Source organism: Emydura macquarii, unplaced genomic scaffold (genome assembly GCF_026122565.2).
Source record: "Emydura macquarii macquarii isolate MOO-44397 ecotype Brisbane River unplaced genomic scaffold, CSIRO-AGI_Emac_v2 contig_71, whole genome shotgun sequence".
Classification (NCBI taxonomy): Eukaryota; Metazoa; Chordata; order Testudines; family Chelidae; genus Emydura; species Emydura macquarii.
The window spans coordinates 3,760,719-3,783,398 of NW_027130208.1; the positions used below are offsets into that span (position 1 = coordinate 3,760,719).

At 41.0% G+C, this 22,680-nt stretch overlaps 1 protein-coding gene across 3 annotated transcripts in view; it reads left to right on the forward strand.

Moving 5' to 3' along the window:
• PTPRG (protein tyrosine phosphatase receptor type G) overlaps positions 1 to 22,680 on the forward strand; it is a 532,225-nt gene that overhangs the window by 442,107 nt on the left and 67,438 nt on the right. For 2 of the 3 annotated variants that reach the window (XM_067541509.1, XM_067541525.1), the window contains exon 13: positions 966 to 1,098. In XM_067541509.1, coding sequence (XP_067397610.1) covers positions 966 to 1,098 — 133 coding nt within the window. The remainder of the gene's footprint in view (positions 1 to 965; positions 1,099 to 22,680) is intronic. The other variant, XM_067541517.1, reaches the window with a different exon arrangement.

Sequence of the window (22,680 nt, forward strand, 5' to 3'; positions counted from 1 at the left end):
ATTAGGTAGTGCAGCCTGTAATTTATCACTTACACTGTTGTGCAAGAAAGTTTCACTTTTCAATATTTTGTGAATTTTGCACAGATTAGAGGGCTTTTTGAAATATGGCATGGTCCTTAAAATGTAACGTATTGTGGGGTAGGGAACTTTTGTCATTATTGTGCATACAGTGGCTAAAACAATATGTCCCAATACCTGACTGAGGCCTCTACTTTCATATACGAAAGGTCCTACCAGCCTATTGTTGTTTCTGCTGAATCATCCTGATATCAGATGCCAGGATCTTGCCATATTTCATTTTGTATAAAACATGAGACATAAGGATTTCTACAGCAGATTGCAACAGGTTCCATCTAGCCACCCATTTCAATAATCAGTGTTTTAAAAGTACCTGCATGTGTACTAATTCAACAGACCTTATCAATTCACCAAACATTATGACGTGCTACTGGATCGATAACATTTTGGGGGCTTTTCTAAGTGCAGTTATTACAATAATTCATATATTGAAGTAAACTTTACATAGAGCTTTGTAAACAGAGGAAGATACATTCCCTGCCCCAAAGACCTTATAAAGTAGGGGCATGAACCTGCAAACTTTAATTACAAAGCAGAGCTCTCAGTTCATTGACCTGGGGAGGACGATTTAAGATGGTAAGAGTAATGCTTGGATCCTGATTTCAGGATCTGGCTTTAAAATTGTGCATAAGTAAAGTTAAGATTGGAACTAGGTACAGTAGTAGAATCCAATCGATGCATTGTATGTGCACCATACTTTCATGCTATAATGCTTACATGAAAGTGAAGGATTGAGTTGTACCCTTTTTTGAAGTTCCATTCTCTGATTGGTTGCTCACATCATGGAAACTGGAGTGAAACTGGAGTGATGGCAGTTTTAAGTTTGTGTATAATTTTATCCACTCTTTACTGGTACTGATTATTTTCATTATATGCTTATGGTACAGCAGACAAGAATAGCTCCAGTATGGCAACCAGACCTTCTCCTAGCAAAATGGAATGGATCATCCCACTGATAGTTGTTTCAGCCTTGACCTTTGTCTGCCTCCTTCTTCTCATTGCAGTGCTGGTTTACTGGAGGTGAGCCTGTTTCTTTTAGATTGGGAACAGATTGTGATTTAAAATACGGTTGGGACTGTCTTTTTGATGTGTTCCTGTATGTTTTATTTTAATGTCTGTTACGATGATGGATGCATTAGCTATCTCCAGAGATGTTAGGACAGCCACCCTGGTGAACTAACTCAAGTGTCTCGGGTATTGATTTTTGTGCCATGAAAATGAGATTAGTAGTAGCAGTGGGCAAGACCACTTGTAACACAGACAAGTGTTTCTTCAATTAGCTCTCCTTACATAGCTGTAAAAATGCACATCAGTCCTGATTTTCGGGAAAGATGGTCTTGTGAAAAAAGTCTCGCTGACCTGGGGCTCTGAGTTCTGGGCCTGCCTTGGCCACAGACCCCCTGTGTGATCTTAGACAATTCCTTTTAGTTCTCTGTGCCTCAGTTCCCCATCTGTAAAGTGAAGACAATAATCCTTCTCTATCTCATAGCTGTGCTTTGGGGATTAGTGCTGCAATGTTAGTGAAGGGCCCAGATACTACTGTAATGAAATTCACAGTAACAGTCTATGGGAATAAACTACAGTAAAAACAAACCCTTCAGATTGCCTCTTCTGAAGAGATCGTGTTGGTTATGCCAAGTTGTGTGATGCTTTAAAGATGCAGATGATAGTTCCCCCATAAGGGAACTAGGTGTAGCATCAGTAAAGTACCAGGTGGTACACCTAAGACACATTGATTCTAAAGCATCTTTCTAGATGTTCCTGTTGGTACTTTTGGTTCAATTTCACTAATGGACTGTGAGGAGTAATTGAGCAAACTAGTGTTGGATTTACTGAAGCAGTAGCAAAACTTTGCTCTAAGAGATAGGATGGAACAGAGTCCTGCACTTAGGACAGAAGAATCCCATGTCCTGTTACAGACCGGGGACCAACTGGCTAGGCAGCAGTTCTGCAGAAAAGGACCTGGGGGTTACATTGGACAAGAAGCTGGAGATGAGTCAACAGTGCCCTTGTTGCCAAGAAGGCTAACAGCATATTGGGCTGCAATAGCAGGAGCATTGCCAGCAGATCGAGGGAAGTGATTATTCCCCTCTATTTGGCACTGATGAGATCACATTTGGAGCATTGTGTCCAGTTTTGGGCCCCCCACTACAGGAAGGATGTGGACAAATTGGAGAGAGTCCAGCTGAGGACAATGGAAATGATGAGGGGGCTGGAGCACAAGACTTATGAGGAGAGACTAAGGAAACTGGGCTTTAGTCTGCAGAAGAGAAGAATGAGGGGGAATTTGATAACAGCCTTTAACTTCCTGAAAGGGGGTTCCAGGGAGGATGGAGTTAGGCTGTTCTCAGTGCTGGCAGATGACAGACCAAGGAGCAATGGTCTCAAGTTGCAGTGGGGGAGGTCTATGTTGGATATTAGGAAAAAGTTTTTCACTAGGAGGGTGGTGAAGCACTGGAATGGGTTACCTAGAGAGCTGGTGGAATCTCCATCCTTAGAGATTTTTAAAGCCTGGCTTGACAAAGCCCTGGCTGGGATGATTTAGTTGGGGTTGGTTCTGCTTTGAGCAGGGGGTTGGACTAGATGACCTCCTGAGGTCCCTTCCAGCCCTAATCTTCTATGATTCTGTGAATTGCACTACCTGTTTCATCACCAATGCCCATAGGCCAACTGTTGGTAAATGATTTTAATGGAGAATGCTATATTATGGGTGACTAAAATTAAAATATAACTGAGGTTCAACATGTTATCCTTTAAATCCACTAATAATTCACCTGAAAAATGTTATTTGCCCAGTTATAACAAAAAAGTACATAGTGCAAGGAAGAAACATGTAACAGAAACTTAACTGAAACTCAGCTACTTATTTGATAGCATCCTTTTCATAAAGGCAGAGGAACTGGTCTTTATCTATTCTATAATTTGCGTGAGTAATTACCCTTTTGTTACCATGTTAATAAGAGTTATGAAAACCAGACATTAAACCCCATCACAACAGTATATAGCCTCTCAATAGGTAATCTATACTGAAAACTCAAGGAGATTCAATATTACTTTAGATATGAAAAATACACATTTGGATGTCTGAATAAAGCACAAATATAAAATGTAACGGGGTGGCCAAACCATGGCTCGTGAGCCACATGTGATTCTCTTACAGTTAAAGTGTGGATCTTGGAGCTCCCTAAACGCCTCTCGCACCCCATTCTCCACCTACCAGACTAGAGTGGGGATCTTGGAGCTTCTGCCCTGCAGCAGGATGGTGGGGCTAGAGGATTCTGCCCAGTGGGGAGGGTGGTCTCGGAGGGTCAGTAAGTTTGGCCACCCTTAATGTATATAATTAGCAGAGTAAAGGTTTTTTATGAACAAATACAAAATAACAAATTTGGAGTCAGTAACCAGACCAGATGTTAACATTAGATGGTAACAGTCATGCTATATGCACACAGTAGCAATTAATTTAAGGTTTTGTGTATGAAAATCCTTGAGACTATGAAACTAGTGTATAAGTGAAATAAGAAAGGCAAACAGGGCTCTGGGATGAATTAACGATGGATCTAACATTGATTGCATGCAGTGATATTTCTGACTGTGCTGAGTCTTGGCAATGAAGTGGTTACACTTCATTTTGGGTACCCTTTTCAGTTTTGTCACTTTCCTTACGAAAAATGAACCGTTTAGGTTGGTGGGCATTTAAAATAAAACAAAATCTCCCACCAGATCGAATCTGAAATTTAGAAAATTAAGATAAAGTGGTTCTTCAGAAAGTATTCCTTAAAGTGAAATGAGCAACATATGGAATAATCTGCTAAATAAGGTCATCAAAGCAAAGAGCATGGAAATGAATTTGAGACAGATTTTTCTGAGAGGGAAACGTGCTGTTGAAGTATTCAGCACAAAAACCAGTTGTTAAGAGAAGATAATCCTCAAGGGGACAGGCGTGTTGGCCCAAGTGGTCTTTTGCTGTCCAGCAATTCTTTGTTTTTGTGTGAGAAAAGCATTAAGAAACTCCTACCGAGAATTAGACAATGCAGGAGAGACATGGATTCCCCTTTAGCAATGCATTTTGAGGGTAAAACAACTTGATATTTTCACTTTTGCACTTTTAGGCATTTGAGAGACTAGATGATTTGCAAATAGAGGTGACATAAATAGAACATTGAAGCAGAGCAAAGCCTTCTGGTTGTTTGCATTGTATTGATGCCCTAGCATCTAGAGGTCTAAATAAGGAGTTAGATTTTTTTTTTTGTTTGTGAATATATAAAAAACCCAAATCTCTGTTCTGGTCCTTTGCAATGTCATTTCATGTTCTATAAATGAAGTGTTTCATATTAATATATAGATGTAAGGAAAGAGTTTGAAAATTGAAAGAGCAGAACACAGTCTCTGTTTTTCTAAGCCTTTCCCACCTTTTAAGATATTGAAGTTCAACATAGTATTCAGTAGAGAATCTTTACAGTGGGAAATATTTGGGAGTGATTTGTCCCACTTCTGTATGAGATTCTTGATTTGCAAGCACAATTTGTGATTCCTGCTCCCTTTGCCTGAAGGAGATGGGACAATTGGAGACTGTGACGTGATTGATCTTTGAATGAGGAAGGCACTTTATTCTCTCTAGCGGTGCTACCATCTAAAGTCATTGGAACATGCATTGAGCAGTTTTGGTCTCTTTTTTAGTCTTAACAGATTTTTAATGGAACTGCAGGGCTATGTTATTTTGCATTATTATAGGGGCAAATAAAATGTCAGCATAATGAGGCTGAAAAAAATCACATTGCCTGGTACCCCAGAACAATGAGTTGGTAGCTTCCTCAGCATCCGTAGGACAACCAGAAATCCAGTCTTTGCATTGTAACGGAATTGGCTTGAAACTTTACTGGTGTTGGTTGTGAGCCTCTGGTTGCTTGAGTAGGAGGAATAAGAAGTTCTTTGTTTAACATTTCTCTTTTGCATACCTTAGTTCACATCTTTATTCACATTTGAAAATGAGTTTGGCTATCTGATCTTTAGCCCTGGTGGTCGTGATGACTGGAATGTCTGTTCACACAAGGAAGCCTGGGATGAGGGGTGTTAGTAGAGCAGCAAAGGAAAACGAGCAGCATACTTCTCCGTACTGTGCTTGGTTTAGTAAAATCTCACTCTAGCTAAATAAAGTATGTGTTCTAGTGACAGTTAACATAGGAATACTGAATGAAGGTGAGAGTCTAGTTATGAACATATTCACACTGGGCTGCAGGCAGGCTATCTAGACAGTTTGCTGTTATTCACAGAAATACTGATGGGAACAAACCAAAAGGTTTGGATGTGCTTATGTGTGCATACGTTCCTTTTCTCTGGGCTTTGAGAATTGCAGGAAGTATTCCATACTCCTAGTCTCCAGACATGTGAGCGAGCGAGAGACGGTACACTTGACTTTTCCTACAGTGAGCCAGTTTGCTTTACCATGCTGTGTTCTGTTATGGCATGAGACAGGTCTGTGGTTACACACCAGATTTCAGTAAACTCTGTTGCAGATTCAAACTTTGCATGGTGGTACTGGTATTATTCATCATTAGAAGTGTGAAGGTAAGTAAGACTAGTCTGACTAGTTCTGCATGTTGATACCAGAATGCTCTTTGTACTTCTGGTTCATAGAGGTGCAGGGAGATGGCTACGTTCTGGGAACACATGCAATGTTTAGACATGCACTGAGTTCTTGTCTCTGCGCTTTGCAATGTTGTTGTTTTTTTTTTAAAAAGTGTTTTATGTGACTGGTGACCTTTCATTGTTGTCAGATATTTATGTTTGTGGCTTTTATTCTAAACAATACCATGCCACAGAAAGTGGTTTAAAAAGGGTAAAATACGCAGATGCTATTAAGAAGCAATTAACATTTTAGAGTTTTAGCCAACAGCGATTCTTAAATAGGAACTAAATTATATCCATTTCTCATTTTCAGCTAAGAGGAGGAAATTAATTCACAAGTATAGCTTGAGAGTTTTCTGTTTCCCTCCTTTCAGTGGATACCATAATTCACCTTTGAATTATTGCAGTTGTCAACGGTGTGATCCTGAAGACAAAGCAGGAATATAGTACTGCCTTTCCTATTAAATCAAGCTGTTTATACAGTGCTAATATGTTTACATTCAGGAGGGATTTCTGGAGCAACACATCTGCTGCCTTTTAGAGAGCAAAGCAAGCTTGCAGTGCTTGTTTGTAATCACATGGTCTTGGGGAAAAACGATTGTAACTTCCTTAGGCAAAAGTTCTATAGGAACTTCTTTTCTATAGGATTTTCTTATGGCATCCTATAGAGTTTAGCAGAGAGTCAGGAGATCTCAGTTCTCTTTCCCACTCCGTCATTGATTCATTGTGTGACCCTGGGCAAGCCACTGAGTATTATCCTAGAACTCAATGGCAGAGATCTCGTTGACTTCAGTGGGAGCAAGATTAGGCCCTTAATATCACAGCACCTGTTTCCCAACTGGTGTATTAGTGAAAAAACATGGAGCCTCTTCTGTAAATGTACAGATGGAAAGTGCTAGGTAAGAGCCAAGAACTGTTGTGATCATTATTACTACTAATTAATTTTCTCTAGGAAAGCTACCTTACAATATTAAATTCTACACTATCCTCTGTCTTTGAACTTGTTTGAAATACGGGAGATTTCTGTCTGACCAGTTCTGGAGCTGTTACTTGATCATTTTAAGGGTTTTATCTCATAAATCTCATTTTATGGGTTTTATCTTTATGGGTCATATCCCATGATATTGTATTTTGTCTACTGTACTTTGCTGAAGAGTGAATATTGCTGTTATAGTGCAGATTCATAGCATTTCTTAAATTGCTTGTTTAGTTTAATGAGAGAACCTACTTTCCATTTACTTAAAAATGTTCCTGTCTTTACTGAATGTCTCACTCTTGGAAGATGCCAGGTAACATTTTCAAAAACACCCAAATCCCATTTTCAAAAGGGACGTAGGTGTCTAAGTCTCCCTGACAGTCAATAGGATCTAGGCTCCTAAGTGCCTACATTTTTGCAAATGGGAGTTAAGTTCAAAGTCACGTAGGTGTTTTTGAGAATTTTACCTGCCACCTTGATTGCACCGGCCACTGACGTTTTGGTCAGAGAAGGGCCAGAGCTGTAAGGTTTGGGCACAGATCCAGTCTTTTCCAAAATGCAGGGGTGATGGATCCATGTTTTGCAGTCAGTCTGTGCTTTCACTGGCCCGGGGAGTTCAGCACAAGACTGGCTGAGCTGTTCCCAGTTGTCTGCAGAGTCCAGTCACTGCCGTGACATGGCCCTGTGGCTAGGCCCCAAAAGTCCACCCTCTCTTCTCACTGCTACCGTACGCCTTCAGCAGCCTCACTTCTTTGGCCTCTTCAGCAGAGGCATCTTCTTTCACAGCTGTTGCCCTTCTTTTGGCCGCTGAACAAACTCAGCAGCCAGTCACCTGACTCCTTCACTCACTGTCTTCACCTGAGAGGCAGGCCAAACTTGCACAGGTGCAGCTGAGCCTTCCAACCTCTGAAAGGGCCCCTCACCTTGTGAGACAGCCCATTATAGCGCCATAGCCCAGTGCAAAGTTCAGGTCTGGAGTTAATCTTTGCTGAAGTTAGATGACCCACGTTTAGTTGTGTGTCTATCCACAGAATAGGTGCAGTATAGGCACTAGCATTACAAGCTTCTCCCGCAGCTCCCTGACCACGCATCATAGCACTTTTCTGGAAGGACAGCCCCCTCTAGAAGTGAAAGGGTTATTTAGCTCTTGGTGCTTCTGCTGAATCTTCCTGGAAACAGTGCCATTTTAATTAGAGCTGTTTTCTATTATGTCAATAGTTGTCAATAAGAAACTGTTTGATGGCCTCAGTCCAGCTGGTAACAATGCTCAGCGTTTCCAAAGTGGATTTGAATCATTACCCTAGAGATGACAGAGTCTCTGTCTCATTGCCAATCACCTGAGAGATCCATTTATTATTTCAGAAAATATTATTTGCATTGGCACAGCCGCTATTAATAATGGCTTTCAATAGAACCTGCAGAATTCTCCAGGCTTCCTTTCTGCCAGCCTCCCAGCTTAGTTTGGCATGCAGTGGGCCCTTAATGTGGAATAACCTCAATATCATCTTCTTTTTAATTAAAAGCCTTATTTTAAAGTTGCTCTGTATTGAACTTTGAAAACTAGCTACTTGAACACAGCAACTATTTTTATGGCTCCGTTTTCTGTGAAACATTGCCCTTCTAAAGCTTTGTAATTGCACGGTCATTCTTCATGTGCAGAATATTTGCTTACTGAGATTGGTCTAAAAAGTCAGTCCCACTAGGTTCTAATTAATTCAAAAATTAGCTGTTCAAGTCTCCGCTTATGTACAGTAAAATGCAGATAATGGTGTTTCTGCGATACTTCAGGTGCTGATTTTGGAAATCATCCTTTATGAGGACATAAATTAAGCACATGATTAAGTTCCACTGAAGTCAATGAGATTCAAATACATGCTTCAATTTAAAACATAGGAATGACCACACTGGGTGAAACCAACGGCCTATCTAGCCCACTGTCCTGTCTTTTGACAGTGACCGGTGCCAGGTGCTTCAGAGGGAATGAGCAGAATAGGCAATCATCTCGTGATCCATCCTCTGTTGTTCACTCCCAGCTTCTGGCAGTCAGAGGCTAGGGACACAGTGAGCAAGAAGTTGCGTCCCTGACCACGTTGGCTAATAGCCACTATGCATCTATCCTCGTGAATGTATATCGTTCTTTTTTTAATCCAGTTATGGTTTAGGCCTTCGCAGCATTCTCTGTGTGATGAGTTCCACAGGTTGACCGTGCATTGTGTGATGAAGTACTTCCTTATGTTTGTTTTAAACCTGCTGCCTGTTCATTTCATTGGGTGACCCCCTTGTTCTTGAGTTATGTGAGGAAGTACAGAAGAGTGCCTTATTCACTTTCTCAACACAATGCATGATTTTATAGATCTCTTTCATATCTCCCCTTAATAGTCTCTTTTCCAAGATGAACAACAAGAGAACAACATGACTGCCATGTACATCGGCCAAACTGGACTGTCACTACGCAAAAGAATAAATGGACACAAATCAGACATAAAAAACAGAAACATCCATAAACCAGTCGGAGAGCACTTCAATCTCCCAGGACACTCTGTAAATGACTTGAAAGTTGCCATACTTCTAGAAAAAAAACGTCAAAAACAGACTTCAAAGAGAAACTGCTGAGCTTGAACTGATTTGCAAACTTGACACTATCAAACTGGGTTTAAACAGGGACTTGGAATGGCTATCTCATTACAAGAAGTAATTCTCACCTCTTAATCAATGGTTGTGAATAGGCCTCAACTACTTCCCCATTGTTGTTCCTTAAACTTGGACGTATATATATATACCTGCCATTTGATTTCTGTTTCTTGCATCTGACAAAGTGGGTTGCAGCCCACGAAAGCTTATGCCTACAAAAATTAAATGTGTTAGTCTTTAAAGTGCTACAGGACTCTCGTTGTTTTTGATGTATACAGACTAACACGGCTCCCCCTCTGGAACTTTTCCAAGATGAATAGTCCCAATCTTTTTAATCGCTCCTCACATAGAAGCTGTTCCACATCCCATGCCCTTCACTGTACCTTTTCCATTTTTAATATATCTTTTTTGAGATGGGGAGACCAGAACTGCATGCACCATTCAAGATATGCGTATACCATAGATTTGTATAGTGGCATTATGATATTTTCTGTTTTATTATCTACCCCTTTCCTAATGATTCCTAACATTCTGTTAACTTTTTTGACTGCCACTGCACACTGAGTGGATGTTTTCAGTGAACTATCCACAATGACTCCAAGATCTCTTTCTTGAGTGGTAACAGCTCTTTAGACGCCAACATTTTGCATTTATAGTTGGGATTATGTTTTCCAATGTGCATTACTTTGCATTTATCTACAGTGAATTTCATCTGCCATTTTGTTGCCCAGTCACCCCGTTTTGTGAGATCCCTTTGTAACTCTTCGCAGTCTGCTTTGGACTTGACTATCTTGAGTAGTTTGTATCATCTGCAAAATTTGACATCTTACTGTTCACCCCTTTTTCCAGATCATTTATGAATATGTTGAACAGCACTGGTCCCAGTACAGATCTTTGGGGGACCTGCTATTACGTCTCTCCATTCTGAAAACTGACCATTTATTCCTACCCTCTTTTCCTGTCTTTTAACCAGTTACTGATCCATGAGAGGATCTTTCCTTTTATCCCATGACAGCTTAGTTTGTGTAAGAGCCTTTGGTGAAGCACCTTGTGAAAGGCTTTCTGAAAGTCCACATACACTGGGTCCACTGGATTGTCCATGTTTGTTGACCCCCTCAAAGAATTCTAGTAGATGGTGAGGCATGATTTCCCTTTACAAAAGCCATGTTGACTCTTCCCCAGCAAATTGTGTTCACCTATGTGTCTGACAGTTCTGTTCTTTACTATCGTTTCAACCAATTTGCCTGGTACTGAGGGTAGGCTTTCCAGCTTGTGATTGCCAGGATCATCTTGAGAGCCTTTTTTAAAAAAGAAACAGAAGAAACAGTCTTAGGAAGAGCTGTGAGCTCAGTCAGACCCCTAAGCAACCTCGTACGAGTGCCCAAACACACTCACTCTCTCTTCATACTGTTTTCTGTTCCCCCACACCTATGGTCATCAGCAGTAAATCTGCCTCTTGATTTCCCAGCCCAGCTTCAGCGTTTCTGCTGTCTCTGCACTAATCAGCTTCTAAACTTCACCCTCCCAGCTTCAACAACTCCCAGCACTGCTAGATAGGACTGGCAGTACAGCATCTACCTAAATTCTTATACGGGAGCCCATTACCTTGGTATCTGAGCACCCTTCGGGCTCTGCATTTCTACATGTGCGAAGTGCTGCGTGGAGTGGGGGGAAATGCAGTGAGAGGCTCCACACGGATGGTCCTTCGGGCCCACCTCCTGCTGATTTGGTTGGTCCATGTGATTCCTCACCAAAGGAGCAGTGGCGGTGGGAATATGCCATGCCCTTCCCCCTCATTGCTACCATCGGAAAGAGGAGAAGCTATTAAAAACGGAGGAACTTGATGCATACGGTCATTTGTGGGGAGGTTTATGCCATCATGTTCTCCCCTCCCCAGTTTAGACAATGCAGAGAAGCACTTCACAGTTGATTTGCACTGGTGTATAAAAGCCAAGAGTTGTGTTTGGTTTCAATGCCACTAAAGGTAAAGATACAGAAATAGTGAACTCGCTTACTCCGGACATACCTTGGTGCCCTGATCACAGTCACTGCGGTGGAGCAGATCTGTGATCTGTTACCTCTTATCCATCCTGGAGAGCTGAAGCATCTCCTTGTGCTGATGGCAGGTTGTAGTTGCATTTTAAGTCTGAAACTTTGGGCAGCTTTTCGTTACTTGTTCAAGCTTCTAGCATCACTCTCTGGGCCCTCTTCACGCTTCAGCCACAACACGAAATAATCCATGTAAATACTTTTCTGTCTGTATCTCGTCTTTTCAGAGTAAAACAACATGACAGCCAGGGGGGAAAAGATCTGGTAACCCTGAAGTGTGGTGTGCTACAGCCATTTCAGTTCACTGTTAGTTTGTGGTGTTTTATCCAATCTCGTTGTGGGGAGCTCAATAGGATCTCTCCTGGTGCCCCAGCTGTGCTGTGATGCCAGTGACATGTCTCTTCTGTGCTTGAATGGCTGACATAGTGAAGTGCAGCTGTGTGCAGTCAGAGCCCTGTCACATGATACCTAATACAGCAAGTCTTTTGCAAATTTTTACTCAGTAACTATTTCCCAAATGGCTACTTTAGGGCCTTTGAGAATTCATAGTTGTCAGTTGTTATAGTAATGGACCCCCTGCTGCTGAATTGGCTTGGAGATGCATGTTCAGGCTTTTGAACAGACTAACTCCTGCTCATTAGACAAAAAAAAAAAAAAATCATTGGCTGAAAGTTGCTTTTTAAACATACTGGATGATCCATTAAAGACTGGAGGGAGAGAGAGAGATGGCAAATTGTCCCCGTCTGTCATTTCTACGTTTGTTTAAGCAGCATTTGTTTTACTATTCCCTGCAAGATATTTAGATAAGAAATACAAGAGCTGTCAGTTTCCCCATTAGACTATGTGTTGATGCTTTGTTTCTTTTAACAAACAAAATTTGTTGTTAGGTGTTGGGTTTTTTTTAAAAGGTAGGTGGGAGAGATGCAGGTGGCTTTACCAAGCCAAGATGCCCAGAACTTTAGAAAGGGAAAACTGATTAGTGGAAATTTCTAGAACTGTAAAGTCTAGAAAATTCAGCAACTAGTATCTTTAGTCATATAGAGAGAGGTTTTTTAAAAAACTGTTTAGGAACTTTAAGTGCAGAAATTATTGTTCACCCATATCAAGGAGTTACTAAGGGACAGAGGGATTCTGCTTTCATTCTAGTGTACATCTGAGTAATTCTATTGAAGTCAGTTTACAGTGGTGTTAGCACGATCATATTATGACCCTGTCAGGGTTTTGAATTTGTTTCATCACCTGCCCTGCATGACTGAAGAATGGTTTAGTTCTAAATAGATTCTCAAATGTATTTAATTGCATTTCTAAATTACTATTTCCTCTGTATTCTGAGCCAAATACTCCTGTGTTATACCCATTTCACCCCATTGAACTCTATGAATCAGATTCACCTCCCATTTGCCCCAGTCAGTGTATATGTGGATTAACTACACATCTATGTAAGTAAACGAGAGCAGGACGTATCCAGCTGAGGCTGAAGGCTTGTCTACACAGGGAGAATGCCTGGAGTAGCTAGCCAGCATTAGCTACTCACTTCCTATGTGGACGCTCACTCCACACTGAAAGTGCCTTTGTGCATACACTTGGTAGCGTATTATGTTAAAGGACCCAAAAAGGTATGCCTACACTTACGATGGCGTGTAGAGTACGGACACTGCACACCCAGCTAGCACGGGTACCAAGAGCGGTGTAGATGGTGAGGGACTGCTTAGCCAAGCAGACCACAGTCACCAGAGCCCTAAGGTATATTCTTGACATGGTTTCTACACCTGATGCAGCGCCTTCTACGTCTGCACTGCTGTTTTTAGCAGTGTCAGATCCTGCTGCCTCCCTGCTGCTGGCATCTTTTTCCACTACCGTGAAAAGCTCCAGCAGCGGGGAAAGGCTCTGGCAACTCCCCACTGCCACAGGCTCCCTTGACCTGCTGCCTCCGTCTTGCCAGAGTCTTTCGCTGCGGAGTGAAGCTACACACCGCTGTGTGGCTGTAGCCTGACTTTCACTGCGGCATGTAGCTACCATGTCATGGGACCCAGGGCTGGATGGAAAACCAAATCAGTTCTGAGTTTCATTCGATCTGTTCTCCAGTAGTTGGTAGCATGAAAGCATCGACATGTCATGGATGTCGTGATTATTGGAAGCAACGAAGAGGAGAGTTCAGTACAGCTGCTGCTTATTGCAGCCGCCAGGTGTTGTCTAAAACGCTGATTCCGTGTGCTTCTGTACCTGGCATCGTCTACAGTGAGTGCTAGCAGAGGACATCCTAGGAAGAGCAGCAGCACTCTAGGCAAAGAGAGAGAAGAATTATCAGCATCCCGAGGGAAAGTGATGAGGATGATGACTGACATTGTACGGTAGTGCGGATATTGTGACATGCAGCTGTGCTCGCAAGAGAGATGCAGCATGCTAAGTGTTAAAAGGACTCCAAATTAAGCCTCGACAAAACCAGATGACTGAATGAAAGCAGTCTTGGTGCCTGTACTCCATCTGCTATAGATAGTTTTTAGTATTACCCGAGGAAGAAAAATCCTGTTTTTAAGCCATTCTGCCTGGTCCGATCTTGGATGGTATGTTGCTTAAAAGAAAAAACAGAAAAGACTTTTTAAATGCTGATTTATTTATTTTTTTAAAAGCACCAGAGGCAATCCTGGCTGTTGCAGGAATTAGTGGGCAGCAAGTTTAAAACAAACTGAAGGAAGGTACTTCTTCACACAACGCACAGTCAACCTGTGGAACTCATTGCCAGAGGATGCTGTGAAGGCCAGAAGCATAACTGGGTTGAAAAAAGAATGCGATAAATTCACATCTCTATCAATGGCTATTCACCAAGATAGTCAGGGATTCAACCCCATGCTCTGGGTGTCCCTGAGCCTCTCGCTGCTAGAAGCTGTGATTGGATGATGGGGGATGGATCATTCAGTAATTGCCCTGATCTGTTCATATCCTGAAGCATCTGGCGCTGACTACTGTCAGAAGACAGGATACCGGGCTAGATGGACCATTGGTCTGACCCAATGTGGCCGTTCTTATGATTTTTAGGACCATAGGTCATCTATGCGAATTTCTTGTCCACAAGGACTTTAAGGACAAATCTCATTGAAGTCCATGGAGGTTCTTTCATTGACTTGACTAGCTTTGGGTTGGCCCTTATTCAAAAGATGTTGATGCATATTTAATAATAACATATTTTACACAACCAGAGAGTAAATATTATATTATAGGAAATATTATTGTGGCAGAACAGGATTTAACAACCACTTAGAATTCCTTTTGTCTCCACAAAGATTCTGACCACGAAGAATATTGAATTGTATTTTTTTTAACTTTGTTGTTTTAAAATGAGTCCACGAAGAGCAGAGAAATTCAGAGGTATGATTTACATAGGAAGATGTGTATCTTTGTTTTCTCCATATAGATCACTCAATTCATTTCCAGTGGGATTGAACTCATATGGAATTTTTGCCGGCAAGCGTGAAAAATGCTGTTTACACACTTCTTGTCTCTTTTTGTTTAGAAAGTGTAACAAAATAAAGTCCAAGGGCATACCCCAACGCTTCCATGAAGGGCCACCTTCTGGGGAGAGAGCAGAGAAGGGGAGCAGGTGAGGGCGGTACAGGTCAGGTGGGGAATTTTTAATGCCTAGGGTGACTTACTGACTATTTATTTATTTGTGAAATTAACCAAATTTGTTCATTCAGAATTTTTATTCTGAAATCACTTGTTACAAATGCTGTTGCAAGAATGAGGATTTGAACCAATGCACCAGCAGATTAATCTCTGCTGTAACCTTACTGAAGTCAGAGGGGTTACACATCAGGTAAGTTTGAGCCATTATCTTTGAAATGGTCACACTTTATATTAAGATTTTATTTAAATATTTAAATAAAGGGTTAACAGAGTGTTACAGACATGCAGGCTGATTAAGCATATCAGTAGAAGATGTCACAGCAGGCCGTAAGGCATGGTTATAAGCACATTGGACTCCATAACAATTTATATCAGTTGATTATTTATTAGAACATCTATTACTCATTTATTTACCTTTGTAAACTCTTTTTAAATGGAACCTTAATATAATGTGTGACCTTTAAAAAGAGTGATGAGAAAATGGGACACTTCAAAAAGGTTATGAACAGTCATTATGACTCCTCTTTGTGAAATATTTATATTAATTTTAAAAATTAAAACATTTTCAAATAAAAAAAAATGACAGTACCATCTCTTTCTTTCCCCTGCTCCAAGGAGCAGTTTATTACCCCATCCTTGTGTGAGCTGTTGCTGGGTTATATAATTTTATGTGATACTTTGAAGAGTCTTTGTATAATATGGTGTCTCATAAACAGATCAGTTTCAGTGGTGTAGGACTCTTCCAGATGAACTGTGAATGAAACAACCTATAATACAAATAGATGCATCCTGAGGGCCCGGTATACATTTATTGTAAAACAGTGAAATAATAGAAGCTGCCAGATAAATCATGTTTTCGTCTTCTCCATGTAACTGTGAAGTGTAGTCATCTAAGGGCCATGTGCTATTCTCAATGCCACAGCATCATTCGGACTAATATTAATACTAGTTAGTTTCACAGCATGAGGCACTTTAGGTATGAAATTATAGGGTTAGGAATTTTAAAATCAGTCCAGCAGGCTAGCTGGCTGGGTACATAAAATGAATCGGACACCTGGATGAAAATATAAAGAAAAGGTGTGATGTTATCTCAAAGCTTCCTTTCTTAATATACAGTACCAAACCACATAATCCTATTTGTTCAACAGTAAACTTCCAGCATCACACAAATTCCATGACTCTCTGAGAGATGTTATAAATGCCTGAGCCTTTTTTATTGCTGTACAGAATAGAAATTTATTGTTATATGTTTTTTGTTTTTAAAAAAAAGTAAGCAACGTTTTATATAATGGATTCTTTGATATGTTACTTTGGATGAAAAATCCATTCAAATTTTACTTTTAAAGTCAAAATTAGAGCTGGGTGGAAACCGGATTTTTTTCTTGCATGGGGAATTTCACGATTTTGAAATTACTTCCAAAATAGAACAAAAACATTATTGAAATTGCCTGCAAAATGAAATTCTGGGAAAAAAAAAATCATTTCAGGTCTATCAAAATGTTCCCTTTTGACAAAAGTGAGATGTCTCATCCCAATTTTGACTTTTTATTATATTATATGGATTCTTTTTTACATTGAACAAAGAGTTGTTTTAAAACAGAAAATTGATGGATGGAAAAGGGCAAAACACTTTTTTCCTGTGTTTCTAGATGAATTGACAAGTTTCTGCTAAATGTTTCACTTTGGCCAAATCAGCGTCTTCTGACAGAAGACTGTTGGGTTGGAAAATCTCCAACCAGCCTCTAGTAAAAATCCTCTCACTCTATAAAGAGCTAAATGCACAAATCCTCAGTTAAACCAGATTTCAACAGGGAGTGAGAACTAGAACTGTCCCCAGCCATAAGCAGACTGCAAAACCCCTACAGACGGGTGGTGGCAGTGGCCATAGCTCCTCCATGCTCTATATATAGGGATTCCGGTTGCTCTTGTTTGTAAGATGGTGTTTGCAGAAGCCCCCGGAGAGATCAGAGCCCTGTTGTTCCAGGCACTGTGCGCGCACACACACACACACCAAGAGATGGTCTCTGTTCCAAAGAACTTGCAGTCCAAACAGAGAGGAGAGATGAAGGATGGAGGGGAAAGCACAGAAAGGTGAAAGTGATGTGCCTGCATGTCCCACTGCAGATGATGGCTGAGCCAGGAATAGCACAGAGGTCCCCTGAGTCACAGTAGCGTGCCTTAATCACTAGACCCCAGTGCTCCACCCCATATCCCAGCACACGTCTAATAGCCCTCCACACACTGGCTTGTTCTGGGCTTGTGCAGGGCTGTAGAGGCTCCTCGATGTGGAAATTCTATCCATGTGCCATTCACGGTATACTGTGTCCCGTCCCCATGTGCTAATATGGGCTAGTGCTATGGAGGGCCTTTTATGGGCACTGGATTGGCGTGAGTCGCTCACCATGTATGGAAAATAGACTCCACCTCTGCTCATTACTAGGGAGGCTTTGTGCTCTGAATATGAGCGTAGCGCGTTCCAAGGCTGCAGGAGGGGGATAGAAATTTCTAAACCCACCTTGGGAAGTTGAAATTGCCATTCTCACCATTTTAGCACCGATAGAATCTGTTGTTTGTTAGCCAGGATTTTTTCAGGTGACAGGCTTGAGGATTTTATTTGGGGGGTGGGGTGGGGAGTTGCATGCCAGAGAGAGAACTGGCATCCGAGTTTTTCAGCCGCCTTTTCAGCTTTTTCTGGCGCATTCACGCAAGCCATCTGCACTGACAGTTTATTCTCTCCTGCTTAGCCCATGTTGGTAACAAAAGCGTAGAAGCATAAGTGCTACAAGAGATAACAGAGAAGGCAGGAAGAGGACTGTAAAAACTGGAGAAAGGGGAACTTTTAAAGGCTGCTGCTTGGATAGCATCTATTCTGCTGCTCCTGCAGGCAGCCAATGACGTTACAAACGAACGATGCTGCAGCAGGGCTGTGACTGGGTAAGGGTGAAGTAAGATGTTCAAACACATCATGATACAGGCTACAGTATTTTACTCTCATGTGTTTTCTAATCAGAAGTAATCAGTTCCTAATCGTGGTAACCTTCATTGCTACTTGGTGTCCAACAGCCCCTCTGGAAATAGTGTCCTTGTCCTACCTCTCATCCTTTATTTTCTTGATTTTTGAATTATTTTAATAAAATCTTTCGTTCTTTCTTTCTTCTCATCACACCAGTGACCTAATTGTTGACAAGTTTTTTGTATGAATCGTGGCAAAGCAGAGCTTTAAGCAGGGATTATAAATACCAGTCTCATTTACGTTCCCCATTAATATTTTTTGTGCACCTCAGTTTACTGCACTGGTTTTGGAGTGTCGGAGGTGGTTGTCTCCAAAAATCCTGCTCTCCAAAAGTTTAGAAAAGTTGGCAAAGTTGGCTGTGAAAGTTAAAGCTGACTCTAGGCTTCTTTATCTTCCATGACCAACATTTACACAGCATCAAAACAAGGATCTCCTGACCTTGGCATCATTACAGAGTTCATCTTCATTCAGATGAACTATTTCTCACCACTTTCTTCACTGTCTTTAGCCCTACAGGGCTTTTCTTTCAATCTGTGTCTTCTTCAACAAACTCCTTTTGGACTTCGCATAAGAAAAATCCGACGGTAGTCTCAGCTAACGGTTGAATTCCCTGGTTTCCTAATGACTGTATGTTTGTCATGTACCCTTGCCTTTTTTCTTTTGGAGAAGTTGAATTTCCTGTAAAATCTCAGTGACATTTAGTTTACATGTGCCAGGCAGACCTGTTTTGAACACGTTTAGTGATATTCAGGGTGATAGGCACACATTAGATTTGATAGAAAGTTACTCATGTTTCATAACAATTCTGATTTTTTCTTTATTAGAGAAAATTTATTAAGTAACATAATTTGCATGTGGAATCAACCATAATTTTACTCTGGTGATATTTAGTTATTAAATTATTCCTCTTTACCTGGGAAGATTAATTATATATCTTTGAGATCATTCCTAATACATGTAAAAAAATTAATATGTAAAAAAAAAAAAGATTAATGGGCAAGAAATAAATGATTCACTTTTCTCAGTCATGAAATACTATTTCCATTTTCCAAGGAAAATATAGTAATTAGGGAAATTTGCAAATGGAAATTAGCCCTGGTTGGTCTGCCTCTTTATTTTGGTCATTAAATGGAGTATTTAATTAGCATTTATATAATTCGTGCTTCAATATACTATATTTTATAATTCCAAGTTTAAATATAAAATTGAAAGGGGCTTGATTCAACCTACTGTTCACATGTAAAGCACCTAATTTGGTAACATGGATATGAAGATATTGAGAATGTGAATGACAAAAATTCATATTTCATAAGGATGCAATCTACATTTTCTGAAACTGGGCTGAACTTTTTTTTTAACTTTTTCTAATTTACATACATATTAGTCCCTGTTTAAATGATGTGTTAATTCTATTCATTAGACTTCAGTAAATGTGTTTAAATCTCCAGATAATCAAGCTTAGGTCCCTGGGAAGCAAATTATGGACTTTCATGTTAAAAAACCTATTGTAAACGTGACATTTATCATCACTGAGCTAGTTTATGTGTCGTACTTAGCTACTATCAGTAGGGTAAATCCAGCCTTTCTTTCTGACACTTATTATAATGATTATGATCTTTGAATAAGTAGCTGGTACCAGGCCCTGAGTGTCTCTTCAGAGATGATTGGGCCCTTCAGAAACCACTCCACTCACGATGTGTTCAAAATGCCAATTCAGCTCTCTTGGAAAAGGGAAGCTTAATTCAGACCCTAATACAGATTGCTTCAAGGAGAGAGAATATCCAACATTTTTCATTTCTGGGGGCAGCGGTGCTTGAATGTGAATGGCCACTCCAATAGGGCCCCACAATGCACCTGGCCTATCCCCACCAAGGGGTTCATTCCTTGCTCTAGTACATGATCAGTTTTTGCTCTGAGCCTGAGAATCTTTAGCCCTCATTCCAGAATCCTACAAATTGCCCCAGTAAAGCAGATTTTCAGTATCCCTGGCTTCCAGGTCCCTTCATCCTCCAGGGACTGTAGTGAAGATGGAAACAATCTGTTTCTGATAACATGCTGTGTGAAGAAAAGGGACTAGGAAGTGGTGTTAGAGTTACATGACTTCAGTTGCCTATTGATTTGCTAGGGTTTATGTTGAGATAGCCCCCTGAATGATAAATATATTTGGAGATGCCTTGTGTGCTCTGTTTAATAAAAAAAAATGTAATGGCAAAGAAATTTCTTCCTACTGCATTGAAAGGCCCATATGTTAATTTACATCTGCTCTTGGAGAGTATGGGCCTTCTCAAAAAACTGATGAAGTGTAAAAGGGAATTCATTTGAATGTTTGTAGTAACAGAGGGTTAGAGTTCAGATCACTGGTTTTGTTATCTCTGAAGCTACATGGAACAAGGTCCCCATTGTATAGTTTAAAGCAATAGGTGGAGTCTGCTAGAAAGGAAGCCCGTTGTCCCTGGAGTATAATTTGATTCCAGATGCACAGAATATTCTAGCTGAGAACAAGACTAGTATTTGATATATATTCGCCATGGCTACTTTATCTTACGACATCGGAATATGTCATCTTCTCCTTCTCTGTAGCATGCTGCAAGAGAAACGGTTGGGCACATTTGAGAGTATGAGGCGCTCTCATCCCTCACTAGCATTTACAATGCAATGGTACGAATTCACGGCATAAGCAGGGCTACAGGAAAATGAAAATTCCATGGTTTATGGTGGCTGGAAGGTTGCTATGGATTTTGGTGTTGCCTGCAGAATTTAAGTTTTCATTTGATTTTTTTTGAAGATCCCCTTCAGTGTGTAAAGCCAATTCACTGATCCCTTTCTATATCTCTAGAGGGAACTGCCCTTTTACCTTGCAGGCTTCTCAGAAGGGGCTTAATTGTGAAGCCCAGTGTTAACATTAACTGTTTCACTGCTGATTATTTTATAGGTAATGTCCAGTTAATGTGGATGGATTTATTTGAAAGCCATGGTGGTCAACACAGGAGAGCTTGGCAGCTGTAAAACTAAACACCGAGCCCAATACTGGGCAGACAAAGTCTTGGGTTTACATTGCAGTTAGGGGGATTTAGATTAAACATTAGGAAGAACTTTTAAGCACTGGAACAAAGTACAGAGGGAGGTTGTAGAATCTCCGTCATTGGTGGTTTTTAAGAACAGGTTAGACAAACACCTCTCAGGGTTGGTCTAGATAATACTTGGTCCTGCCTCAGTGCAGGGGACCAGACTAGATGACCTACTGAGGTCGCTTCCAGTCCTACATTTCTATGATCTCTTGGCTGCGGCTGAGTGCAGGAAAAGCTCTGCCACAAGGACTTTGTCTGAGAAATTTCTAAACAATGAGAGGGAAGCAGTTATATCCTTGGGAAGCACATTCACCAAACCAGACAGTGGTGCTGGAATTTGGGGTACACCCCAGCAGGGATTTCATAGTAGATGTTCTGACTCATCTGGCAATGCCTCCCTGAGCTGTGGTTAACTCAGGGGAACGAAGGGTGAGCAAAAGTGGCTTTAAGTCAACTTAGAGTCTCGTGCGTGCAGCTGCTGACACCTGGCAGTTAGAGCACCCCCGAGGCTCACTCAGCGGTGTCCAAAAAGTGGGCAAGACAGCACTAGTTGACTCGGTGTTCAGGACAGCTGTGGGAGTGTTTTCTCGCAGAGAGTCCTGTGCACAGAGCTCCAGTGAGCGTTCGCGCTCCTCCCTGACTGGTAAGACCCCAGAAAAGAAGCATGACAGTAGCACCATTAATCTTCCCATAGGCCAATCCAGCCCCAGGCACAAGAGCCCTCCCTAGTGCGGGAGGTGAACGCTTTGTCATTTCCATACATCAGCATATTGTGTGTGTGTGTGTGTGTGTGTGTGTGTGTGTGTGTGTGTGTGTGTGTGTGTGTGTGTGTGTGTGTGTGTGTGTGTGTGTGTGTGTGTGTGTGTGTGTGTGTGTGTGTGTGTGTGTGTCTTTTCTCTCTGCCTGGGAAACTTTGCATCTCATTGATGTATTTGAACAGGAGAGAATGAGTTAGTTTGCAAACAACCAAGGATGGTAATTAAACACACTGTATTCTGCCACACGTTCTTCTGGAAAATGACTCATTTGTTAGTCAGCTGAAATTATCTTGCACTGACTGTCTTGTGCGGCGGTGACAGGGTTTGCTTGTACATGCAAAAGCTGTTCTGTTTGCCCTTTTATAAGAGAGAACGATAAATCGCTCCCATTCCAAACTGCAGTGTTTGTTCATGATTTTTTTAAAAATAATTTATGGTCTGCAGCTACAGATTTGTGAACGTTTGGCCAAATGCAACCTGGAATAACTGAGTGCAACTTCCTTGGATGTGTCTGGGCCAAACACATTGGTGTCATAAACAGTGGTGAAGGTTCCACTTGGTATAAATTGGTCACAAATCAGGGGTAGGTGGGTGCAAATTGCAAAGTAATATGACACACTAAATATACCCAAGATTAAATTTATAAAAAAATCCTCCTAAAATGAGCGCTATCTACAATATTTGTCAAATAGCAAGAATTGCTGAAGTTCCTTTGATAAGAGTTCATTAAAGGACACCCAGACGTCCTGGATTTCTGCAGAGAATTGATCCAGCAAATGAGATCTAAAAGCCATAGTTTGCGATAATGTTAGGATACAAGAGCTCAGTGTCTGGACAGCTTTTCTGAGTCCACTTGGG